The sequence below is a fragment of the Coenobita brevimanus genome, chromosome 115 (assembly GCF_032717465.1).
Source record: "Coenobita brevimanus isolate Jiangsu-jjx chromosome 115, ASM3271746v2, whole genome shotgun sequence".
NCBI classification, from domain to species: domain Eukaryota; kingdom Metazoa; phylum Arthropoda; class Malacostraca; order Decapoda; family Coenobitidae; genus Coenobita; species Coenobita brevimanus.
The window spans coordinates 4,566,949-4,581,437 of record NC_137068.1 but is presented as its reverse complement, the minus strand read 5'-3'; the positions used below and the strand labels follow the sequence as shown (position 1 = coordinate 4,581,437).

At 42.3% G+C, this 14,489-nt stretch overlaps 1 protein-coding gene across 3 annotated transcripts in view; it reads right to left on the bottom strand.

The window, feature by feature from the left end:
• Positions 1–2,708: 2,708 nt before the first annotated feature.
• Positions 2,709–14,489, bottom strand: part of LOC145418541 (eukaryotic translation initiation factor 4 gamma 3-like) — a 536,301-nt gene continuing 524,520 nt past the window's right edge. For all 3 annotated transcript variants that reach the window (XM_080286907.1, XM_080286908.1, XM_080286909.1), the window contains 3 exons: positions 11,046–11,124; positions 9,189–9,350; positions 2,709–4,103 (listed from right to left, as the gene is read on the bottom strand). In XM_080286907.1, coding sequence (XP_080143033.1) covers positions 3,916–4,103; positions 9,189–9,350; positions 11,046–11,124 — 429 coding nt within the window. In that variant the 3' untranslated portion in view covers positions 2,709–3,915. The remainder of the gene's footprint in view (positions 4,104–9,188; positions 9,351–11,045; positions 11,125–14,489) is intronic.

Genomic DNA, 14,489 nt, shown 5'->3' with positions numbered 1-14,489 from the left:
GGAGATGCAAGTGCGGCATCCACCTAGCAACCAGTGCCCGTATTAATAAAAACTCCTAGGAGTAAAAGTTCCTCTCAAAGTGAAATTTGGCTCCTAACTTCTAGAAGTACTCCTAAAAGTTACTTTCAACTCCTAAGTTTACTCGTAAGATCGCTAAAAAATAAAAGTCCTCCACAAGGACTTTTAAGGAGTTAGGAGGGCTTTTAGCGACAGTAATCACAGTAGCTGCGTCCCTCAAACACCAAGAGACAAGACAACATAGACCATGGCTGATCGACACCATCCACCACGCAGAAATTTTCAAGCTCGGGAGGATGCATTCATGGAATATGATGATCAAGAACTTGTACGAAGGTACAGTTTCAATCGTGAAGGCATTACTGATTTAGTAAGAGATGAGCTGGAAAGGCCCACACACCCAAACCTTCCTCTCACATCCGAGATGAAATTGTTGATACTATATAGGTACCTTGCGACTGGAAAAATGCAGCAGTGTAACTGTGATGACTTTGGACCATCGCAGCCATCAGTGAGCAATGTGATAACGGAAACACTCTATGCTCTAACTGCTCCACACATTGTTAAGAGGTTTGTGAAGGTCTCTCGTACACTCCCTCCGTCCAGTTTCTCTTTCTCCTGAATTTTTCTGCAGCCGTGGAATCTTGAAATTGTGCCGCTGTTGACGGTCATTGTACCATGTACACACGATGCCCCGATGGTAGCAGGCACGATCAGCTGACCACACGATGTGTTTACATTTTTTCCATTTTATCGACATTCGTAAAGAATCATAATATATGATCAAATAGATGTTGTTTCTATATATAAAAGCTAGTTTTTCATTTTTAAACTACATACTGATACACTAAGGCTTTGTAATGGTAATTTTTAAAATATATTAAGCAGAGATTGTGTTGGCAACACTTCATGGTAGGAGCGAAATTACCACTACGAGTCCTCCTATGAGGAACTTTTAGAAGCAACTCTCAGCTACAACCACTTTTAGTAGTAATTTTAGGAGTACTTCTAGAAGTTTTTATTAATACAGGCACAGACTTCCACACACTTCGGAGTTCATTAAGGTCCCTTGCTATAGCTCCCCTTCATATCATCCCAACTGACATCTTCAAAGACCCACCACGACAACAATGAACAAGGAAATGAAAGGGCAGGAACACAGGAGCCTGAGGTATGGCTACTCCATCCCAGCACTTAATGCGAGGGTGACCAGCCTCACATGTCTCCGAGTGACAATACGCATTCAATAAACTCCAACCAACCATACAAATACCTCGTTATATGACTACCACAGAACGTAGTAAAGTTTCCTGGTTAACAGGAAACCATTTGGCTGTCAGCCAGTGCAGTCACCCAAAAATAGCACCATAACAAGTGAGTGGATGATGGGTGCTTCCCCCTACCTATACTGATTCTTCCATACATTCACATTACAGTACTTTCTTAGCAAGTGGTCACTATCCAGAAGATCAAATTTATCAAACTCCCCTCAACAGGTGCATGAGGAATTAGCAGTTCTTAAAACTTTATTATTGACAGTAGGTAGCAGACATGACTACCATCTACCCTGGGAGGTAGTGGCACTGAGAAATTTGGCTACAAGCTTAGTAACTGGCCCCACATATCATCTTTTGTGGAGGAAATATCCAGCCACAAGTAGCCACTCGCTTCCACCCGAGTGACTGTACAAAGTTGATGCTGATCCTCACACATTAAACTAAAATGCTTTCCCTACAGCTTCCAGCAACTGTTGGGAAGTAATTAAACTGGTTTTGACATTTGGTTTAGCTTCCAAACTACTGAAAACGTAAGGAGTACCACAGCAAACCCCAGTACAAAGATTACTTATGAGGAAACATGCCATCATTCTCAATTAAGAAGATAAGGTTGACAGATGGCCCCATTACTTCACACTATGTCCTTGTCCTCTCCTCTAATGTCAGTCCATTTCCTCTTGATCCTCACAACTGACACTTTCCCAGGCACCATCAGCACTGCCCAATAAATGACACAATTTATTCTCATGCAATCCTCATACTGTGGTTGGCCATTGAAAAGGAAGAAACAGTATGAAGACCACTTTCTACAATTTCTCACGGGAAGATATCCACATATTTAACTTCTCATAACTTATCTTAATTCGTGTTAGGAAGTGAGACAATACTGGTAGTACCCACACACAAAATACACTCCCAGAGTGGCACATAATGCATGTTAGTCTTTTCCAATTTACAGTACAGCATAAAATTTATCTATAGCCAGACACCATGATCCCCTGAGGGGTGGCCGTTTGAGTTAGTTGTTTTACGGGAAGGGGCACTAACCCTCCACCAACCCACCTGACAGGTAGGAAACAGTTTGGTTATGGTTACCACCCAACACTGTAAATGACTTCCTAGCTTACAGAAAACCATTAGGCTTGTCACTCAATGTAAAGCCACCCGAGAAAGAAAGAAGAGTAAGAAAAAGTGACAGGAAAGATGGAAGAAACAGGAAGAGCAGGGCAGACACAGGAAGAAAATGATAAAGGTGAAGGAAGAAGCAGGTAGCATTACATCAAATGAGTGGATGGTGGTTACTATCACCTACCACCAGTTTAATATGCTTTAACAAATTTCACATATAACCGACAACAGTCTCTTAAGATAACTCGTAATTATAAAACCTAACTGGTTAAGAAAAACCTGTCGGTAAATATTAAATTTATTTTCAGGCGATATGGTTTACAATATTAATTTATAGCACTTCATCTTAACATAACCCCAGTTTTCCTTCTGCTTATAATAACGCATTAACGATACGAGAAGTTGAGCTCCTTCCTATGTCCACAAAAAAATTTAGCACAATGTCAGAAGTCTCAAGTCACGTCAAAACGAAATCAAAGCCCCACTCTATGACAAGTATTGGGGGCATTTTCTTCTCTCTCTCTCTCTCTTTTTTTTTTTTTAATACATTTTGTTATACATCAGCAAAGCTCAGCAGCAGCAAAAAATAAAAGGGGGGGACAGCATACAGCAAGAGCGTCATTGACGGAAAAGTATACAAGTCCTGTCACTCCTCAACACTAGTCTTAAGTCAGGGACACAGGCCAGAGCTCAGCTGCCTCGTTATAACAACTATGGAGTAGCAAGCCCTTCTTGGGACACACAGCGACTCGCCGTGGGTTGCAAATATATTTTGCATATTAAACTCAACAGTTTGTCAACATCCCCAGGTAGCAGAGGAGTCCATGGGAGTTGACAGCAGCCAGCAAGCACATCCTCCAGCATTAGGCACATGCTCAGGTCTGTACACGACTTTTAAATATTTATATAAATATACAAAAAAATCACAGAATTTGAGCCATAATTTACAAAAACTTATGAGGAGCCAAGCTGTAAATAATAACTGAGCTTTTCAAGTATCTAAATGCATAATATCCTCTATACAATCAATATCATGGAAGTGAAGGGAATGCAGTTTTCACTTTTTACTAGGCTACAACACTATAACAATAGGCAAACAATCTCACCTTAGAAATCCATATTCACTTCCATTTACATTTTCCAACCTCTTGTTTATATAACATTAAAATAAAAATGTCAGCATAACAAAAGTAGTGTACACTGTTGCCATTAACAGCAGTGTGTAAACTGTGGCATTAGCCTCCTGTAAAAGGAAGACAACAGGCTGACATCCATCACCAGATTCTGTCCACTCCAACAACATGGTTGATGTATTCAGCATTTGTGTCAGGCTCAAGACACTTCACTTATAAAATCATAAGCTTTAAATGTTTTGGCTCCCATTTTTTCCACTAAGTATTTCATATAATATTCAAGTCCATCAGTAACAAAAACTTGATATCTGTCTATCAAACACTAAAGGAAGAATTAAGGAGTTAAGAGGGGCAAATCCTCAAGCATGAGTTTCCCCTTCTTCCACTTCTGCTTCTTTGAGCCAGCGCATGAAGTTCTTCACAGAATTCACACACACTCCTTTACCCTCCTGCTCTTCAGGATCCTGAGACTTGGCCCATTCTTCAAATGCCTCTTCTGACACCACTTCAGAATCATAAAAAGCATTGAAGCATTTTTCTAGGAGACCTGAAATGACAAAAATAATCTTCAGTACACAATGACCTAACATTCAAACTGGGTGACCATTATCATCGAAGTATAAAGACCACAACTTAATTTCCTGACTGTAAATATCATTCAGACTTCCTTTCCCACCCCAGGGCAGCGCAAGAAGCAGCATGTCCAGACAGCCTTAGTTTGCCCAATCCAATGGGCCATGCTTCCATTCACTCATCAATCATGTCCCAGGAAACCTGGCTCTATCTGATACACCAAAAACATTCACCACATTCTGTAGCTTCACACAAACATATCCAAAAGAATCAATGCAGATGCTGTCATGTTAAAAAGGGGTGCCAAATCCCTATCATGCACTTCTCTCACCATTCATCCAGCCAGTTCAATCTCTTGTCAGTCCCCTGGCCTCAACGACTTCCATACCTCTCTTCCTCACACACTTACCCACCATATCCATCCATCTTCTCCTTGGCCTACTTTGCCTCCTCCTCTGCCAAGTTCACTCAGATATACCTCTTTCACCATTCTATTGTTATCCATTCTCTCTACATGACCATACCATCTCAGTACACGCTCTTTGATTCTGGTGTCCACAGACTTCCTCACTCCGCATCTTTCACGAATCACATTATTTCTTATCCTATCCATTAACTGTACTCGACATAAATTCCTTAGCAGTCTCAACTCCACTGCTTTTATTCTCGATTTTTCATTTTCATGCCACACCATAGTCTCACACCCATATGTTAAAGCTGGCACTAACACAAGCCTCGTGCAGCTGCAACACTCAAGCCTCTGTTTCTTATCAAGGCCTTCAAACACCACCTAATTTCCTTCCTTGTGTCACCCTACTTTCCACTTCTTTTGCACATTTTCCTCTTTTCTATCACTGCACCCAGGTATTTGAACTCTCTCACCAATTCGTCTATCTCCATTCACTGTAACATCACACTGGTAATCTTCTCGCTCAATTATCATAACTTTACTCTTTTCTACATTTACTCTCAAGGCATGATGCTCAAAGACATCAGCAAAACTCTGTACTAGTCTACCAAGTTCTTGTCCAGTATTCACAAGTAGCACTGCATCACCAGCATACACTAAATTCGAGATATTCCATCCATCACCATTCATTACTAACGCCATCCCTCTCTCCATAACTCATGTTTTTACTTAGCTCATCACCCCATCCATATATAGAAATTGAACAACCATGGGGACATCACACAACCATGTTGCATGCCCACACTGATTGTGAACCATTCACTTAGATGCCCATTTACCCTTAAACATGCCTCACTACCATCATAAGAACTCTTGATGACACACAGCAGCTCACCACCTACACTGTACATGCATAATACCTTCCACAATCCTTCTCTGTCTACTTTGTCGTATTCTTTTCCTAGATCCACAAATGCCATAAACACCTTATAGTCCTTCTCACAAGCCTTCTCCACTATGTCTCACTGCAAACATTTGATCCACACATACTCTGCCACTCCTAATGCCACCCTCTTCATCACTCATTAGGAGTTCTGATATCTCCAACTTTCCCTATAATAATTCTTTCACATACCTTCCCTACAACATTCAATAATTTTATTCCACGATAATTCTTACACTCACTTCGCTCACCTTCATTTTTGTACAGGAGTACAATCACAGCCTTTTTCCACTCTTCTGGCACAGTTTCACTCATCCATGCCTTCTTACATATCTCCAACAAGCATTTCATTCCACTCTCTCCACTACATTTAATCATCTGTGCTTACATTTCATCAACCCCAGCTGCTTTCCCACTTTACAGCTGCTTCACAGCGCTCTTCACCTTTGCGAGTGTCACTTTTCCTAACACCGCATTCCTTTTCTGCACACCCTGAAAACCAATCATGTTTACAGCTGCTCTGTTCTCTCCATTCCCATTCATCACTTTCAAACTATTCTTTCTATCTGGTACTTACTTCATCCCCAAAGGTTAATAATCTACCACTTACATCCTTCACACTTTCACATTTCTTTTTGCTGTCACTTCTACATTTCCGCACCTCCTTCCACAATAACTTCCTGTTTTCTGAGTAACTTGCATTCATTTCCCCCTTCCCCCCTAGATCATTTACTTCCTCCTTTTTCCTCTTCACTAGTCTCTTTATGTGTTTCTTGCTCTCAATATATTCAATTCTGATTTCAATAAAACCCGTCCTGCAACCACTCTAGCCACTTCTTCCTTCACTACTCTCTTATGGCCGTAGTCTTAATCTGTGGGCAGGCATTCACTTTGCCCCATCTATCTTTTGGTAAACTTAACGCACAAAAGGGAGAGCGTTCCACGGTGAATGGCAGAGTATTACCCCAGCGTAGTACTGGAATCTGGGGGGGGTCCCATAGCACCCCTTTGCATGCCCCTTCATCATATTATAGTAGCCTTGTGCAAAGAAAACTGTGTAGAATTTGAAGGACCCTATGTGTGTCATGGGATTTTTAGTTTAAGGATAAAAGCATCACGTAAAGAAAAAAATAATCGTTTAATATTTTTATCGTTTTAAAAGGCTTCACCACTTCTCCAAAGATGGTTAATTTACGATGAGACGAAAACAAAGAAGAGATACTGTATCCACTTCCATTATATTTTTTCTGTATTTCTACCAAGCTGTTTATTAGATATGGTGCATGATACTTTTATAAATAGTTTGATTAGTTCATGAAATGATTCTTACAATAAAGAAGGACCAACTACAGTACTACCTAAACAGACGAATCGTGCAGCCAGTTAGTTTGAAATATGAAGTCTCAAGTTTGTGTTCAGTAAACTCTCATACTATTTTGTTTTGGCTTGGCAGTATATTTTTCTGGTGTATTTTGGTGTGATTTGAACGAATCTGACCTTTATTTTCAGTGCTCGTGATCGGTTTCCAAATTAACCCTCCCCTTCCAAGTGTCTTGGGGGATTGGTGGGTTTTCAGGGTTCTAGTGAGAAAAATGGCAAAAACAAGCATTTGGAGCAGAAATATAATCAAAATTGGTGTGACCAGCCAAGGCGTATTTGCCTTGAACCACTTTGAAGCTATGTCTGTCACTGAATTATCCCCATGGTACAGGTATGGTCTTCGTACTCATACAGAGTATTCCAGAACAAATGCCAGTCTTTAATAATAAAATGGGTAAGAATTGCAAACATTAAGAAATTATATTGTATATGAACCTTAGAAACTGTCATTATCTTTTCAATATTTTAAATTTAAAACTAATCAGTGTTATCAATTGTTTGCTGCGCTGATCCACACGAAGGGGTGCGCTTTCACAGTTTCAAGATTACCGCTTACGTTGAAGGTGTGAGCTTCCACTTCGAGCAGGGTGCAGGAAGGGTAACCCCTGCCCTCAGTTTCAAGACTAAAGGCATTAACCTGTTCATCTCACCATGCCATACCCATCACCTTTGTTGGTACTCGTCACACTACACACCATTTTGGCATTCCTAACTAAGCAACTCCTATATGCATTCCACAGGCTGTCCAGATCAATTTCATTCCAATGCAATATTTCTAACTCCTCCACTACTTTAGTCCTGTATTTATCTGCCAATTCTTTGGTCCTCAGCTTCTCGACTTTCAGCTATTCTCCCTGACTGCTCCTCTCTCTCGTGGCCCACCTCACTCCTCTCAGCCTGATCTTGCATACCAAAGTTTTATGATCTGACAGACCTCCACATTGTCCTCTCACAGCCATCACATCAGCAACCATTCCCATCATCGACCTCTCTACGAGCACGTCATCAATCAGGCTCCTTTCAACACAATCTCCGTTCCCTCTATACCATGTATATTTATGTGCATCTCCATTTGAAATACAGAGTTACAAATGCACAACCTCCTCTCCTGGCACATATGCTTCAGTCGCTTCCCACTGTCATTTTCTCCTGGTACTCCATTATAACCCATTACGTCATCCTCAGGACCAGTGCCTACTCTTCCATTCATATCGCCCATTACGATCACTTCACAGCTCCTGGGCATTTCTCCCACTGCTTCATCCAGCTCATCCCAAAACTTGTACTTGTATTTTTTATAAAGGCATTCGTTCCTCTGGTCACATTCAAGCCATGAGACAGCATTACAGAAAACCCTCCCTATACTGTAACAACTGGGCAGAGGCTCAATCTGATGAGCTGATAATCTCGTACATCAAATGGCCCCCCTGAAGTGGGATTTCAAGCACATAATGGAAATAAAAAACCATATTCTAGTACTGAAAATGAAAAGTATACCCATTTTACACTAACTTGGTCCACAATTTCCACCCTTGTCATAATTCTTCTTCATGATTAGTCCAACTGGGTGGGGGAAACGCTGTCAGCATTGGTAACTGCATTCCGAGTCACCCCACACGCAGAAGCGATCTGGTTTGATCCAGAAGGCCAGTGTCACATGCCCCATGTAACATAGCCTGCAAACCCCTGCTTTACTCTTACCAACAGTTCCTTTCAGACATTGCTAAACATCCTGAACCAGCTTGAAAGTGCATAATTACAATGTCCACCCATGTCAGGCATTGCAAGCTTCAAACATGCTACAAAACATTCATATCCCATCAACCTATATATAATCTTCACCTACTCCCACATTATCATTCACACAATCCATCATGTACAATAATAATTCATTATTCAATCAAGCCTATAGGGGCCCAGGGCTAGACTACTGGTTCAATCATAGGGCAAGAGTAATGCTCTTATCCACATGGCATATGTAAGAAATAATGTGCTGTAAATACCAACCACCACTCAAATGCAATTCCCCAGGGTCACATCCAGCTGAAGCACCTTACCCACTACACCAACAAGCATCCAACTGGTTATGTGGTCACCGCCTAACATAAATGATTTTTTGGACAACAAGAAACTATTTGGCTTGTCACTCAGTGTTAAACCACCTAAATGAAGTGAGGGGATAGTGTTAAGCCACCTGAAGGTATCACTATATCAAGTGAGGGGATGGTGTTAAGCCACCTGTGTGATATATCAGGTGAGGGGATGGTCGGTATCCACACTTATCAAATTTGCATACAAGGGACTCTTATTGGACTATTTGCACTCACCTGGGGGATGCTGATGCTTAACACTAAGGGCCTGGAGGGCATATATACACTGAATCTCCAATGTTTCATTGCTGTCCACATACTTCAGCACCACAGCCAAGCGGTTTTTCATCTTAGCCTCAAAATCATCAGCTACACGTATTGAAGAACCATCATTGGAAGCTGGAAAAAAAAAAAAAATAATAATAATAATTGGAAAAATTAACTCACTGATATTGCTCCACCATTCTTACTACTGCTCTTTTGCTCCTTAAGCCCTATTGTCTGACAGATCTCTGCAGTTGTGGACAACACTTACTCATACTCGGTTCCCCTTCTGTTTGGAGTTACAAATCCAGTTCTGTTCACAGTTTGAATGAGTAATTTATCATCTCCACTTGATGTACATGATGTGTCGTGTCACCAAGAATAAACTGGTGTCCCTGATGACATTGAAATCTGGATAGCAAAGAGGAGACAAACTGAATGATGGTGAAACAGAAATCTGAGGAAACAAGAGGGGTGGTGACACTGCTAATGACCTGACACTAAATACTGGATAGTCACAACTTCATCCAGCTAGTTATGTCCGAAACTTGGTTGTGTATTTTAATCATCATCATCATCATCCAGACCTCCTGTCCCGCCTTAGGGCAGGGTGAGGAGTAGCTATGTCCAGACAGCCCAAATCTGCCCAATCCAAGGGGCCACGCTTCCATTCACTCATCATTCAAGCCCCCGGAATCCTGGCTTTAGCTGATACACTAAACACATTCACCACATTCTGTAGCTTCACATATATGTATCTGACTAACACTAAAGAACATACTAAATTGTCAGAGGCTGTAATATGCACATCAGGAACCACTCTCAGACTGCTGCAAATATGGTTCAGGCTGTGCTGAACAGAGTGGCAAGGTTTATCTTTGGCGTCCCCCTCTATAACCCCAACCAACCCATTTCAAACCAGTAAAGGCTAGCACTTAATTTAACTGTCTTATTACTGTACTTTCAAGACTTTTGTGGCGAACCAAAGTAGCTTGCTGACCTATTAAAGCTTCAGTCAGCACCCAGGTTGTGGTACCTGGACTATTACTTTCGCCCCAGTGAGCCTGCAGGGTTTAAACCGGGGTTTGCCCCCATGTCCACCTGACAACTATATGAAACCCATGTGTTACACACTTATCCAAATTATTTTATCAGTACTGTACTGCCAGAAGTATGTTATGAGTACAGCGTAAGTGGATATATACTTTGGGAGTGACGAGAGTTATATGAGAGTACACTCCTGTTGCCATGACATAACCTCAATGAACGCATGTTATAACCACCTCGTTATCTAAACTATCTTTGCTTAACCTCATTCCTCTGGATAACAGGGGCTGCCTGTAACTGGGTGACTGCTCCCTGGACTCCCTCCCTATCTCCCAAAAGGAGGGTGGGTGGTAAACTGCAGGAAAAAGGCAACTTTGGCCTGGAACCACACTTGCTTCCATATGGTGCCACATTCACAAACCTCTGCACCACTCTGCAGAGATCCCATTCTTAGGAATTCTTGGGGGTGAGGGGGGAGGGAAAACATTTACAAATCAATAGACCTCTTCATACGATTTGTTTTCACAGGAATAACTAGATAAGGGAAAATATTGCACTCCTTTTTCTAGTTTCCTTTTACTACAGTTGTAGCCGGCAGTAATATTAGTCTTGCAATTAAGATTTACTTAAGTTAAAACATGGGAGAGAAAGATTTGACAGCCCTCCTGTCACTCCTAGGGTTAAAAATCTAAGTTACAACAGGGATCTGAGCAAAACTGTGCGTGTATACCAGTCTGGATTTATATAACATAATTTAATCTAGGAAATAATGACCATACTTACTTGTAGCTTGACTTTCCACTAAGGCGGTCACCAAGGCACGTATGAATTTGCTGCTCTTGGCATCATTTCCAATATGTGCCTGCAGAATGAATAAAATGCATTAATAATCAATAAATAAAACAATCCACCCTGTGTGGTGAGCCATAAGAAAAAATGTACAATAAAATTGGAAATCCAATGCCATCTTAGATTAGCCTACTCAACCTGACTTTTACTGGATGGCCCTTATAGTGCCAAAAAGGAAGCATGTTGTACTTAACCCCTAAAAGACAGGCATCAGAATAGCGTAACATACGCTCAGGACGGACATAATCAGTGGGTGCGATATGGTGGGGGGCATGACCACTTATGCGAACACCTGTTTTTTTGGCCCTAGTACCTTCAGACAGCATATGTGGATGGATACCATCTTTTAGGGGTGAAAGTGGCCAAACATGAAGAACAACAACAGGGATACCATAGGTGGCCAGTGTGTATGGATACCATCTTTTAGGGGTGAAAGTGGCCAAACATGAAGAACAACAGGGATACCATAGGTGGGCAGTGTGTGAGACGAAGGAAAGGTAGTGCCTTGGAGATAACATTTACCAGCTGGTGTATTGAGGAGTTTGACTGGAACAGTGAAGGTTTGGAGTAACCAGATGCAGCGTTTGGCTCTTGGCCTTTGATTGATGCTGCCATTGTGAGTAGGGCAACTGATACAAAGCAGTTAGTGAAGGCAGCAGGTGTGTCTGCTGAAATGTTGAAAGCCTCAGGAGACAAGTGGTGGTTTAATTGGTCATTTGATTAATTCAATCATTATGAATGTGTAGTTCAAGATGACTGGCGTGGAGTGTGACTGAAAATGTGTACCAGAGGAAGGGAGATGCCCTGGTAATAAGAAATTCATATACAGTGCCCCTCAGATAGCATTTTTTTCATTGGCAAATCCATGGATAGCGATACGAAAGAAACTATCTCATAGCGATTAATGCTGCATGGTTAGCGTTAATCCGCTAAGCATTTAACATGTAGAGAGCGCGTGGGCAAAGTTGCCAAGGTCAGACCCTGGTAACACTGAGTGAGTGCGAGTCTATCCTCACTCAGTTCACTGACCCACTGTTTATCCACACGCCGCACATTTGTTCAATTCATCGTAGTCTCGCCATTGTTAAAGTTTTTTGTGACCTTCCATTTATTGTCTGGCTACTGAGTGTTCTATTATCATGGCTTCAACTCCAGGGGCTGGCCCATGTGGTGGCGGTGGCCCAGGGGAAAAAATAGGAAGTGCAGGTGGTGTAAAAGTGACAAAAAAGGCCATAGAATACACGCGTGGCAAACCAAAGAAACAACACAGTGTGGAGGAAAAGAAAAAGATAATCCAGGTGATTGAAGACGGTGCAAAGACATGTGAAACTGTTAAACTGTTGAATGTGCCTGAATCGAGTGTAAGAAACATAAAAAAGAAAAAGGATGAGATAAAGGCAGCAATTAAAACAACAAAGTATTTTATGGGTGGTGCAGGTGGAGCTAGACAGGCCATGCATGACACTACCAAAAAAAAAAACAGACTCCAAGTGGTGACTGAACATTATGTAATGGAAGTAGTTAGCAAGGCAATGAAGAAAAAGAGCAAGTGATGATGGACCAGAAATTCGTGCAAGGGGAATAGCAGTCTACCAGGGACTATGTGTGTGTGTGTGTGTGTGGGGGGGGGGAACCCTCCTGCTTTCAATGCCTCATATGGGTGGCTACACAGGTTCAAAAAAACGCTGTGGGGTAAAGCTGGCTTTCAACCAGGGCGAGGTTGCATCTGCACAAGAATATCCCCAAATTGCTAAAGCTATTATGGAGGAAGGAGGGTACACCCCAGATCAAGTTTTTAACCATGACAAGACTGGGGTGTGCTGGAAGAAATCACCCAAGTCCACGTATGCCCACAAAAACCTTCATCAGGCTGCTGGAACCAAAATGGCCAAGGATCGCTTCAGTGTCCTGCTTTGCTGCAATGCTTCAGGGGACTTCAAAATGAAACCCGTTATTGTCTATAAATATGCCAAACCACATTCCTACTGCCACTGTGATATGAACAAACTCCCCAACTGTGTGTGGTACTCTAACAGCACTGGATATATGACCTCAAGCCTCTCTATTAAGTGGTTAGACGGGATTTTTGTGCCCCAGACTCGTGAGTATTGTAAGAAGAAAAATATTAACTTGAAAATATTGTTGTTCCTGGATAATGCACCCGGTCACGCTCGCTTCATGGTAGACCGTCACCCTAGCATACAGGTTGTTTTTATGCCTCCCAACACTACTGCCAAAATTCAACCTTTAGATCAAGAGTTAATTCTATCTATCTATAGCCTGACGCCCTAATCCCGCAAAGGGTGGCCGCAGACAAAACACCTCCAAGTCACTCTGTCACCCACCATTTGACTACCCTCCCCCCAACTCACCCCCCCCTCCCTCATATACCTCTCAACTCCATCCCTCCACCTCATCCTCGGTCTACCCCTCCCTCTCCCTCCCTCCACCTCACCTACATACACCCTCTTAGTCAGTCTTTCATTCTCCATTCTCTCCACATGTCCAAACCACCTCAGTGTATTTCTCCTAATCTTCCCAACCACATCCACATCTACCTCACAACGTTCCTTCACTTCTTCATTCGTCAACCTGTCCCTCCATGTCACTCCACGTGCTCCTCTCAAGTAACTCATTTCCACTGCTCTCACTCTTGACTTGTTAATTGCTAACACTAAACTCTTCTCCAATGGCAAACTCCACAGCAAACTGAGGGAAAAAGACATAACTTTTGAGAACTGAAGGAGATCAAAGAGCCTAATTCTAGCAACAGTGAACCCGATCAAGAAGCATGTCGAGGAAGAGGATCAAGAGGAAATGACCGTCAAGGCCTTTTGGAAGTCTTTCATGCAGTGGATTTATTGTGAAGCTTGGGGTCAGATCAATCAAGCCACCATTGCACACGCTTGGGCCCCCCCCTGCTTCCACATTTGAAAGAGGCAGGCAGGGCGGGCAGGCAGGAGCTGCAGGTGGTGGCACAGGAGACTGCTGACATCATCAGACACAAGCCGGGACTCTCGTGTATGTCTGACAAAGAAATCGTGGACTTGGTAGGAGGTGAAGATTGAGAAGCAACTGCTGAACCAAGATGAGGAAGAGGAAGAGGGGGGGGGGGAGCCAACAGTGAAGGATTTGTCTGAAATACCGGCCGTACTGTCCGAACTCTGTCGAGACCAAGCCCGAGTGTATTTCCAAGATCTGACCAAAATCTTCACGGAGAACCTGAATGACAAAATAAATGCAAGGAGCCAGACACTGATCACATGATTTTTAAGTCAGCAGCAAGAAAGGCTTGAGGCACAAAGACAAGCCATTTTGAATGCCTCGTCAGAAGAAGAGGACGATGTTGACAGGCCACCTGTTCAGCTCGAGGAGGAC